This window comes from Clupea harengus, unplaced genomic scaffold, assembly GCF_900700415.2.
Source record: "Clupea harengus unplaced genomic scaffold, Ch_v2.0.2, whole genome shotgun sequence".
In the NCBI taxonomy this organism is placed as follows: Eukaryota; Metazoa; Chordata; class Actinopteri; order Clupeiformes; family Clupeidae; genus Clupea; species Clupea harengus.
Window position 1 is genome coordinate 1 of NW_024880766.1, and position 11,616 is coordinate 11,616.

Below are 11,616 nucleotides of genomic sequence, written 5' to 3' on the forward strand. Positions count from 1 at the left end.
AGGTGGAGGATGACAGGAACGAGTCCCAGAGGTTGCTGGCTCAGGAGCGAAGCGCCCGGGCTCTGCAGGAAGAGATGCTCAACAGCCACCTCCGCAAGCAGCAGGAAATTGAGGACGAGAACCGCAAGAACCTTGTCAAAAGCAAAGAGGTACATTCGAACGTCTCTGTCCAGTTCTGTCTTTAAACATATGAGGAGCCTGAGTTGAATCTCTGCTCTGGAGCTGTTAGTTTAGGCTGTATATGTAAATGGCAGTGGGCAGCAGCTCTGTGGTGGTGGCTGTGACAGATGTGACAGATGTGAGATGGGACAGAGGGAGAGCCAAAGCTTAATTCCAAAACTAAGACAGGTAATCAGACATGAATGTATTTTTGTTGGTGGTGTGTGTGTTTTCTGTGTGTGTGGTGACCTTTACTGACCTGTGAGCTGACCTGTGACCTTTACTGACCTGTGTGCTCCTCAGGTGTTGTCCCAGCTGACGGACGCCAGCGACCGGGAGAGGGAGCTGCTGCAGCAGGTGAGCGTGCTGCAGGAGGAGCTGCTGACACTGCGAGCGGAGCTGGAGCGCGACCGGGCCAGCAGCCGGCAGGAGGAAGGCCGTCTTTCGGACGAGAGCGAAGTGCTTCGCGAACGCCTGGATGACGTGCGGCGCGACCTGAAGCTGAGCGAGGAGGCGCTGGCCCAGGCTGTCTTCCAGTACAACGGGCAGTTGAGCGCCCTGAAGGCGGAATGCCAGGTGACGGGCGGGCGGATGGAGCAGGAGCGGACCGCGCGGCAGCAGTTGGAGACCGAGGCGGAGTCCCTGCGGGTGCGTCTGGCCGGGGCGCTGCAGGAGGTGGAGCGGTGCCAGGGGGCACGGGCGGAGGCGGAGCGGGCACTGCAGCGGGAGCGGGAGGAGCGTCAGCGGACGCTGGAGAAACGCGCCGGCGAGACGGGCGCCCACCGGGACACGGTGCACGAGCTCTCGCAGAAGCTCAGCCAGGCAGAGGCGCGCGCCAACAGCCTGGAGAACGAGTGCCACCGCGCGACGCTCTCTCTCACCGAGAAGAGCCTGCTGCTGGAGACGGCGGCGCGGGAGCGCGAGCAGACGCTCCTCCGGCTCCGCGAGACCGAAGAGGCGCTACAGGCCGAGCGGGAGCAGGCCACGGCTGGGGGCGCGGCAGGAGGCCACGCAGGAGAGGCTGGCACAGGCACAGAGCGAGGCGGGGCTGCTCCGACAGCAGTTCGAGGAGGTGCAGAACAAAGGTGTGGCCAAGGAGCGGGCCGTGACGGACGCGCAGGAGCGCTTCAGCGACATCCTGGACAAGCTCCGCTCCGACTCTGAGGAGAGGGTGCAGCTGGTGGAGGAGAGGAGCAAGGAGCTAGCCACCAAGAATGCGGATCTGCGTGATCAGAACCACAAGTTGGAGCAGGAGAAGGCAGACAGAGAGGTATAGATAGCCAGAACTGTGGCCTTATTTTTTTTTACCAATGTTACATGTGTTTAGCCAGTAGAGACTCTCTACTGAGATTCAACATGTGATTGATGTATCCATTCTGAAGCTGGAATGGTTTGGGAATCATGGTGGTCCACGCTGAATAGTTGTGTCTCGATGCCTTTTCAGACATCTCTAAGGCAGCTACAGCAGGAGTTGGCAGACTCATTGAAGAAGCTGTCAATGTGTGAGGCATCACTAGAGGTCAACACCCGTTACCGTAGCGACTTAGAAGAGGAGAAGGCACGCACCATAAAGGACATGGACCGCCTCAAGACCAAGGTACTTACAAAACACACACTCTACTCTACTATTATTAACTACTACTGCTGCTATAACCACCATTACTACTAACATTACTACTACCACTGCTACTACAACTTTGACAACTACAGTAATCTCTTGAGTCATCCATCCATCTGAATCTTCTATACCTGGTTCTGGAACTGATGTCTAACCACCTAGACATTCAGTCGCCATGGTTGCACATTAAGGCAGCAGCGCAGCGTTTGATTGGTCTTTTCTTCGCTCACAGCTGCAGGAGAGCGAAGACCAGTATGTGCAGGCCGAGCGGCGCATTAACGGCCTGAAGGGCAGCCTGGACGATAAGGAGCGCGAGGTCATCGCCTCTGCCCAGAAACTCCAGGAGGTGCTGTCCGCCTCGGCCGCTTCGGAAAAGACCATCACACAGCTGGAAGAGGCCATGCAGAGGTTAACCCATATGCTCATACAGTGCCCATCTCTACTGCTCCTCCTATATGCTCATACAGTACCCATCTCTACTGCACCTCCAATATCTCGGTGCATTAACCACAGGGGGCTTTATCTGATGTTCTGGTGTGAAATCAGTTTGAATATGAATTAAAAACATGGTAAACCGTTGTTATGCCACTGCTCATATATACATCGTTTTTAGCATGATCAGTGCTCTGGTTCAGTAAGTTTAGCCTTTGAAAGACATTGTAGGTCAGCTCTCATAATTGTGTGCAGCGAGCACAGGTCTAAAGTTAGCAGGATGAGTGAAAACCCTTTTGGCAGTCGCTCGAGCTGCCTGTGAAATCCCTTCTTAGATAGCACCTGTGCAAAAACGTGGAAGTGGTGAGGTGAGGCGAGGTGTTGTGGCCTCGGTGATAGTTTACCGTCTTCGAGCGATAGCTAATGTGATTATGACATCACAACGCAGGCTGGAGATCGACAACGCCAGGCTGGAGGCGGCCGCCAAGCAGCAGTCCAATCGCATCGAGGTGCTACAGAAAGGAGCGCAAGAAGTTTCAGCGGTGAGTGTCGATCTCTTTTTTTCTCTCTTCTTTTTGATGTCTTCAACTAGATGTAATACCACTTCGTTCTACATTTGTAGATGGTCTAACCTTTGTTAGCAGTTGTTTTTGTTGTGTGTGGTTGAGCCATTGGGTAGTTAAGTAAGGCTTAATTCGGTGTTAACATGCCGTGCTCCATGATTAGGTTGAATAATCACATCCACCAAGGTAAGTCTCTGGTAATAAGTCAGACCTTACCCTATACCACGTTCTGTTCTGTAGATTAAAATAGAATAGATATTGGCAGAAAACTGGCTGAAGAGTTTCAATAATTTATTGAAATGTAGACATATTATTAAGGTGTTCAATCTTTTCACAGCCACCAGACTCTTCACCAGCAGGAGGGGTTGGTATCTGAGATCTAGTGGTTTCTACTAGCTCATCCTATCATTGATTTTCTTGTGTGCTGTGTTTGGTTTCACCTCTCAACCCTTCTGTAAAAGAAAAAGCATAATGCTACTGATTTAAAGCAATCAGGGATGCACGTTGGTCTCTTGTTTGTGTAGGGGGAAGTATTCAAAGGCATTGTAGTTAGTAGGCACTGTTTGATAACGTGTCCTTTCCTTTGAGTTTTCCCTACTGGGTGATTTTTTTTTCTCCTCTTGGTGGTGGTCTTGGTCTTCTGAAATTGGTGGTAGATCTTGGTAACTTGGTAACTCCTGGTAGAACTTAAATTATCCTATCGATCGTATCCCTTTCTTTATTTGTTTTTTTCTACGACCTGCAGTTAGAGTTGATTAGTCTCTGAAGATGCACAAAGCATGCTACTATGTTCTTTAGATTTCACATTTTCACAGGGGTCTTTGTGCACCTTCCGCTAACTGTCGATGCAAAGCTTATTTGCATGTTTGTTCGTTTCTTCTGTGCCTCTTTCTTAGGTACGGTCTCGTTTGGAGGATCTCGTTACAAACCTGCAGAGCAGCAAGATGACCTTGGAGGATCAGCTTAACCGTGAGGTGCGTGTCTTTCCCCTCATACATCTGTGGTTTTGGTGGCATTCAGATGAACACAATTTAGTTCAGCTCTGTTCAGTTGAATTTAAACCTTACTGTTCCCGAGGGGTACATGTATACACTGTGCAGTACAACAGTATAAAGGACAACAACAAAAAAAGCGATGAGCTTAAAGGGGCACCATCTAACAGTCCTAGCTATCTATTAAACAATGCCCACCTGCTCTCAGGTGCAGAAGCAGAGTCTCCTGAGCCATACTGCCCAGGACTCGCAGGCACTGTGGGAGGAGGAGCTGAAGAGCCGCTCACGTATTGGCATCCGGCTAGCGGAGCTGGAGAAGGAGAAGGGCGAGCTCAGCAGCCAGGTGAGTGCTGACTGTAGACCCATGTGTCACCTGCGTTTGCAGGAGAGAACCGTTGCATTAAGTATGACCGTATCACAGAATTAATGTATAGTGTGTGCATGATTGCAAAGTGCTTGTCGGTAAAGTCCTTGAACTTTACAGGTAACATTTTGACTGCATGAAGTGTATGGATAAAATTTCATTTATATATTTTATATATATGTGTCAAATCTTGTAAAGGGTCACATATCTGAGATTTCAAGGGGAATTTCCTGAAACACAGTTCACAATTCATAGCTTCATATTTTCTTTGGTATCACTAACAAAACATTCCCAAAGCATGAATTGTTATTACTGATGAATTGAACAGACGGTGTCTCTGTATTGTAGATGGAGCTGGAGAAAAAGAAAGCGAAGAAGATTTCTGAGCAAAAGAAGTCAGTCGACACCCGGCTGGACCAAGAGATGAAGAGAAACACAGAACTGCAGAAAGAAATGTACAGGTGACACCTTATTTCCTTTGAGCCCCGCCTCTGCCAGCCACCTGTAGACGTCCTCCTCCGTAGTGCCGCATCCCTGTGTCCGTGACAACCGCTGCACAGAAACAGGCCCCCCCTTCCTTGTTTCTTTCACCGTGACCTTGTGGCGTGTTGTGTGAGGAGATGTGCAGTGTATCCCTGTGGTTTGGTGGTATGTATTAGAACTGCCATGTGCAGAGTTCACGTACCGAGTTGGTGTCATGGGCAGAGTTCAACCATCTTTTGACAGTGAGATTTTACATTCTATCCAATAACACTGAACAGCACTATGCAGTCGTTTTATCAAAATGTGGCAGATCATTCTGGTAATCACTGCCCTGTAGACCGTAGGTACATCAGTAATGATAACAGGTGTGGTTGTTTTACCTGTTCATTGGGCCCCTCTATGTGCCTATGCAGCACATGCAGCAGTTATTGCAATCATTATTTATAGTTATTATAGTATTTATAATTATGCATTTGTTGTTTTAGGCTTGCGTTAATACCTGTGGGGTTGTGACTGGACATAGTATACATAAACACAACTGGGCTTGGGAGTTAGATCGGCTAGTCACACAATAAGACTCGGTTCTAGAAGCAAGAGCTGTTTATCGATTTTACATAGTGTACTGTTCCGAGTTGTTTGGGTTTAACTTTAAATGTTATAACTTGCATGAAATGGCTCATATAGTCCAAACAGATTCAGTCTGCGTTGAGGGTACATAGCTGGTGCTGTAATTGACAAATGACTACGTCTGTTTGTTTTACAGGCTGAGGACGCTGGTGAAGACTGCTAAGAAGAAGCTGAGAGAGCAGGACGGCGGAGAGCTGGGCTCCCCCCTCACATCTCTCAGGGGGGACATGGGCCAAAGGCAGTCAGAGACAGAGTCTGCCATCAGCCGAATGAAGGCCAAGGTGCAGACCAGTCTAGAAACTGATGAGTCCACTTACAGGCTGTGCTGAGAGTTTCATTAGCTTGTAGCCTCAGGTGCTAAATGTCTGACTCCTGCTGAGCCTTCAGCTTTTACCCCTAATTGCAGACATTTTCACTTGCCACTCCAATAAACCCATGTTGCATCTGTATCATAAACAAGTTTTTCTTAATGCTACAGCCTTTTCTAAAATCTGTTACATACCTGTTTTCATTGTTGTTCCCTGCCTCTTTGTCCCCTGTTGTCTCCTGTCCCCATTTACGGTCCACATCCCTGTCAGGTGGACGATCTTCAGCTGCAGCTGGAGAAGGAGGCATCGCGCTGCACCCGGCTGGAGCAGGTGAACGGGGACCTGAAGGAGCAGCTGGCCGGGCTGAAGGGCCTGAGCCGCAGCCACGAGCGGCTGGAGCGCAGCAAGCGGCAGCTGGAGGAGGAGCTGTCCGGCCTGCGCCGGCAGATGGAGAGCAGCGTCATGGACCAAAGCCAGGCGGAGCAGTACCCGCCGCGAGACGGAGGAACGCGCGCGCCAGGAGATCCGGCACAGCTGGAGGAGGTCAACCTTTTCTGCAGGTACCGTCTCCTCGGCGTGCACACTTAAGGCGTAATGTTGAAAACCAAATTACTCATTGCTCAGTTCTACACTAGGTTTAATTATGGCTTTTACATTGTGAATTAGTGGGGGCAAGCAGCTATCGGGAGTATTGCCATTTCTTAGCATTTCACTCACACAAGTACACATACTTTTATGGGAATTTAACCGTTTGCGTGTAGCAGCATGTATATAAATCTCTCGCCCGCACTCTCCAGACCCAGGCCGCCTCTCAGGAGGCTTTGGAGCAGATCAAGGCCGCCAACGAGGCCAGCCAGCGGTCCCAGCTGGATCAGCGCATCAAGGAGCTGGAGCTGGAGCTGACCCGCACGCGCAGCACCCAGCAGGACAGCATCACGCAGCGCGAGTCCAGCCGTGCCGAGCTCGAGCGCTACCGCAGCTCTACGCCGACGAGCTGCGCCTGCGCAAGTCCCTGCAGCCAGCTGGACCGGTGAGTGAGCGGCTGGCAGACGCTCTGACGCAGTTTAGGTTGCATCTAGCAGCTTTTCACAGTATGACTTGTTATACACACCGCTGACTCAGGTGTTAATTCTATCCCGTATCAAATTGACGATGTAGCTTACTAAAGGCAGTGATGTTGGAACCGATCGCTGCCCTGAGCTATCATACAGTATGGTTCCCAAATGTACAGTAAGGTGGTATTCTTAATGATTAGGCCTTTAATGTGTAAAGTGGTTCAAGTTTTAAGGTTTTCTTTTCTCTAATTTCTGTAATGTCTGCTGCCCTGACACTTCCTCTACTTCTTGTACAGTAAATGTGCAGTATGAGTGGATGGAATGCTAATGGTTCTGGTGTGTGTGTTTGTGAATGTGTGTGTGGGTGTGTGTGTGTGACTCCAGATCTAATGAGCGTCTGTCGGAGGCCAACACCAAGCTCCTGAGCGAGCGCCAGCGGAGCAAGTCCCTCATCGCCAGCAGCATCGTCAACGGCAGCCTGGGGGGCCCCTCGGTGGAGGTGGCTCTCTGGCCTCGTTAGGGGCCTATGGAGGCACTCTGGGGCCCCTCAACAGGAGCCTGGGGCTGGGGGGGAGCTTCCTAAGTTCAGTTCCAGATCCCCAGAGCAATCGAGTGGAAGCCTATCTGGCCAAGGTGAGTTGCTATGACGATATGCACACAAAAAGCATGCACTCAGACACACACACACACACACACACACACACACACACACACACACACACACACAGACACAGACACAGACACATACACAGTTACAGGCTGGTGTTTATTGACATGTTACAGGACATTGGTTTGGTTTCATACATTACCATTCTTAATGTTGTCATCTCCACAATCACTGTGAATCACAAAATGAATTCATTTAGGCAAACCCAGGAATATAATAGTCATTATCACTGTTGGAACACTGTTAGCTATGGCTAACTGTTAGCTACCACTGTCTGCAGGAAGTGAGGGGATCTCTCTCTCACTCCGCCCCCCCCTGTGCTTCTCTCTGCACATAACTAACACTTCAGCTCTTGACACCGCTTCCTTCACTCTTCTCTCTTCTTCTAGTCCTCTGTTTGTTCTCAAGTGTCCTGTAAAAGGACATTGTGCTTAACCTCTTCTGTTTCTTACTCCTTCAGCTCCTAGCTCAAAAGTCTGTCTCTCACCTCTCCTCACTTCAGCCAGATTCATGACCAGGTGTGTAGTTGTGTGTAGCAGACTGGCGTCCTTCCTTCTCCTTCTTCACTCCTCTCCCTACCTATGCTTGCCTGCACACACAGCCCTTCTTTACGTTATGTTGGCAGAATAGTTACAGTCTGTAAACATAGTTACAGGTATAGATACACCTGGCATTAGATTTAATGTTAATATTATTATTATTATTAGTAGCCATTTTAGGTGACCTTGTCCGCATTCTGAAGTGGTTGATTTTTATACATTGTGTCAACTTGTCTTTAGGTCGTAACAGCTTGGGTTGGTCAGTGTAGAAGTTAACATTAATTAGCATTAATCTGAACCTATCCTGGCCATGATGTCAGATAGAAGTTTCAAACACAGCACCACCACCATATATAATTTGATATAATTACCCCAGAGTCAAAAACCAGACCAGTGTCCATGTTCCGTTCATAAATCACATGTTGTCATTACCAGAAGTCCCATTAAAATCACAAATACCATGCGACTCTTAATGGGAGAATATTGGGAATCATTCCATGTTAAAACATCAAAACTTCCGAGTTCCAAACAGGAAGTGTTGATGTGATGCTTTAGAACAGCACAGGATTTTCAACCCTTCCAATTAGCCCTGCTGATAAGTAGCTTTCTAGTTTAGCAGGACGACAGATGTCCAGCCAAAACACAAGTTGCCACTGTGCCTCTCATCCCTTTGTTCACTTCTGAATGCCAGAATGCCACAATAGGTTAACCAGGAGGGTTTGTGTAGAGTGGCATGGTGTGTACACGGTGTCTTGAGATAAGATAAGACACCTCTGACACAGCAACAAATATATCCACAGCTTATGGAATGCACATCCTTTAACAAGTTAAACAAACGCTTTGTGATTTCATAGGAAATGGAAATGCTGTCTATCGCACCTTTACATTTGTCCTCGAAAGAGGCTGATTAACTGCTAGAGGGGAGCCTTGTGCACCAAGCAGCTTGACCCATTGCCCACATTAAGCATGCCTCCTTCAGGCTCCTGCTGTTGACTCAGCCTTTGGGATGTCTACAGGATTGAAGCAATTGAGAAGAGCGTGTTCTTTTCTGAGGCCAAGATACTAAAGCTTTAATTTGTACTCAGGAAGATTTTCCACATGCTTCTGCATGATTCGCTTTCCTTTTTCAGTAGAACAAGAAAAGGTCCTAAACATTATTACTATCTATGGCATTAAAAAAAATTCTACATCACCAGGTCACTAGTAGGGTACCATGCATGCTCTCTGCACTGATTTCATTTTTGCAGTGGCCCTCCCCATTACTCACCCTCAAATCTTGCTTGTGCATTTCTTTATCACCGTGTCATTTCCTGCTGGTGGTTATGAGTGTCCCACCTCAGTTGCCACTGATTTATTTCAAGAAATAAAATAAAATGAAATTACCTACCAACAGTAGTTTGTAAGTAGTAACAAACCTTTTTTTAAAGTGGGACAGTGTCAAGTCCTTGTGTTCTTGTGCACGTAAGTCTATGCATGTTCTGTTTCATAACAGATGCAGAATGAATTGGAGAAAAAACATATCAAAGGAGTTGGACCATGGTGAGTGCCTGAAATGGTCTTTTAACTATTGTACTAAGTAATTCTCCATATAATATAACAGTTCCATAGCCTCATGATAGTAGCGACAAAGGTCATGTATTGTAATCCGCACAACCTTTTGAGCCTTTGCTCTGTTACACACAGCGAGCGCAGGGCTGGATGGAGTCTCTTCACGCTTGTCCCCTGTTGGCTCAGCCTGTGGCTCCCAGAAGAGCCTGACAGCAGATCAGGATCCTGTGAGCAGAGCTACGCAGCAGTACCTGGAGGTGCTCAAGAAGAACTACATGATCTGACATCCCTTTTGAGATTCTTGTTTACACACACACACAGACACACACACACGAACCCAACACTAGACAAGGCCAAAGCCTAGCTGCCCCTTACCACTACATTTCCTTTTATACATGTGTGGTTATTTATTTTGGCTTTTACATAAGAGGACGAAAGGATGATGCACATTGCACTTAATATTTTCAGGAGAAAATGATTAAATGGAGTCGTCGTGTCTAGTGTATTGTCTGTGAAGCCATATTTTAAAAACTGCTGTGGTATGTGTGGAGTTGAACTCCAGTAGCTTTCGTATGTTTTTATTTCACCTGTAATGGTTATGGATGGTCTTTTAATCGGGTTGTCTAAAGTTTTGTTTGCTTTTTGTAGGAAATATGAGTATTCAAAGTGTACTATAAATATTAAGGCCAAGTTACCAATCATATTTGGACTTGTTTTCTTATGGTGCAATGTATTTTTTGCCTAGTGAGTTTGTTGCTTTGTCAAGAACAATCTGAAAACGCCTGTTTTTTTTTGTGTAAAAACAGAAGATATACTTGAATGAGACATAACTAGATCATCTAGTTACCCAGGGTACTATATGCTGTTACTGTAAGGATATATATATATACATATATGGAATATATTTAGACTATATATTGATGCAGATTGATCAATAAACTGTAATAAATTCTGAGCATTTCAGTATTTTAGAGTGTGGAGTATTAAGCCGTCCAATAAAGGGGAACTTTCCAGAAACTGTCCACTTTTTCTTCATTCAGGCCAGTGCCCTTAAAGGTGGTGTCCAGGATTCTAATCCAATACACTTTGTCTGTTCTGTGTGTGCACTCAAAAAAAGAACTCCAGGGTTCGTAAATAGTTACGGCTTTGTAAATGGGAAACTTAGTGGCTCGCACTAAGCCATAAAAGATTCCAGCCACCCAACACGTTCAAGGAAAACAAGGGAGTGGGTAAAATTTGATTCGCTGTTGAGCTCAAATATTAACAACCCTTTGCCAGAACCACAGATTCAACCTTAATAGGAAGTACCCTACTACACAGCCTAAAACTGGTGTGCTTGCACACATGAAACAACTTACAAAATACAGAACTTTTAAATATAAAATCTTTTATTCATCAATATAAAAAATCATACCATCTCTCCCATATGTATGTATAAAACCACACACCATTATCTATACAAAATCAAATACGAGTTATCATAATTAAATTAAGCATTTAGGGGTGCACACAAAAAGCAGTAATGAACTACCTGCTGTTTTACCTCAGCCACAGACAAGGCACAGTTGGAAGCATATTCATAACTAATAAATACTCAAAGAAACCAGGTCACTTCAGTGAACTGTTCAACCACAGTTCAGGCATCTACAAGTATATATATCCTTCATAAAAGGTATAAAGTTGGATATGTTATCCCTAATTGCCCATTATTAGCTGCCTTTACCCTTTATGGGGATAACGGACACTTTGTCTATGGCCTGGCAGCCTCAGGAGTGTCTGAGCTCGTTCTCCAGTCCATAGATTTTGGCCTTCAGAGTCTTCAGTTCTCCCTGTATTTTCTTGGTGCGGGTGTTGGTCTGCCGTACTTCATGGAGAATGGCCAGGTCCTGATCTGGCCCCACATTTAGCGTCACCTAAAAATGCCAGGTCATTAAGTTAATTGGCAAAGGATACTGCCTACTGTGATTGCTTAGCTAATTACATTCACAGCTTTCAGTTTAACCAACTAAATCAAACATTTACATTTCCAGTCACATTAGCCAAAATCTCAAAATGTAAACTGCTTACCTTAAAGAGCTGTTTCTCCACGTCCTTAAGTTTTTGCCTCAATTGTTTGATGTCGGTCTTAAAGCCCTCCACCTCCATTACCCGCCTCTTTTCCAGGGCCTCATAGCGCTGGGTCATCATCTGCAAACGCTTCGCTATCTTATTTGACCGCTCCTATACACACGCATAAAAAGTGAGTGCAGGTACAGGTAATA

At 46.6% G+C, this 11,616-nt stretch overlaps 2 protein-coding genes and 1 long non-coding RNA gene across 3 annotated transcripts; 2 read left to right on the forward strand and 1 right to left on the reverse strand.

The window, feature by feature from the left end:
- Positions 1 to 74: 74 nt before the first annotated feature.
- On the forward strand, positions 75 to 6,580 carry LOC122132598 (ankyrin repeat domain-containing protein 26-like). The gene is made up of 13 exons (XM_042707268.1): positions 75 to 149; positions 463 to 1,097; positions 1,141 to 1,429; positions 1,604 to 1,756; positions 2,010 to 2,185; positions 2,658 to 2,751; positions 3,110 to 3,136; positions 3,669 to 3,746; positions 3,973 to 4,107; positions 4,477 to 4,589; positions 5,375 to 5,519; positions 5,817 to 6,089; positions 6,344 to 6,580. The coding sequence occupies exons 1-13, from the start codon at positions 75 to 77 to the stop codon at positions 6,578 to 6,580; spliced, it is 2,430 nt and encodes an 809-aa protein (XP_042563202.1).
- Positions 6,581 to 7,108: 528 nt separating this feature from the next.
- On the forward strand, positions 7,109 to 9,330 carry LOC122132599. Its single transcript, XR_006152230.1, has 3 exons — positions 7,109 to 7,234; positions 7,729 to 7,786; positions 9,300 to 9,330. It is a non-coding gene; the product is annotated as an uncharacterized LOC122132599 (long non-coding RNA).
- A 1,395-nt stretch (positions 9,331 to 10,725) lies between these two features.
- LOC122132600 (coiled-coil domain-containing protein 77-like) lies at positions 10,726 to 11,599 on the reverse strand. The gene is made up of 2 exons (XM_042707269.1): positions 11,423 to 11,599; positions 10,726 to 11,268 (listed from the first exon to the last, which is right to left on the reverse strand). Exons 1-2 carry the CDS (start codon positions 11,540 to 11,542, stop codon positions 11,122 to 11,124), a joined length of 267 nt encoding a protein of 88 aa, XP_042563203.1. The 5' UTR covers positions 11,543 to 11,599; the 3' UTR covers positions 10,726 to 11,121.
- Between the last annotated feature and the right edge of the window lie 17 nt (positions 11,600 to 11,616).

Bases quoted from the DNA above. Each gene is read 5' to 3' on its own strand.
- LOC122132598 (XM_042707268.1), top strand. From the start codon at position 75: ATGCTCAACAGCCACCTCCGCAAGCAGCAGGAAATTGAGGACGAGAAC. The intron at 1,757-2,009 runs GTACTTACAAAA...CTTCGCTCACAG, and splicing joins TGGACCGCCTCAAGACCAAG to CTGCAGGAGAGCGAAGACCA. The intron at 2,186-2,657 runs GTTAACCCATAT...ATCACAACGCAG, and splicing joins CTGGAAGAGGCCATGCAGAG to GCTGGAGATCGACAACGCCA.
- LOC122132600 (XM_042707269.1), bottom strand. From the start codon at position 11,542: ATGATGACCCAGCGCTATGAGGCCCTGGAAAAGAGGCGGGTAATGGAG. The intron at 11,269-11,422 runs GTAAGCAGTTTA...TGGCATTTTTAG, and splicing joins TGGAGAAACAGCTCTTTAAG to GTGACGCTAAATGTGGGGCC.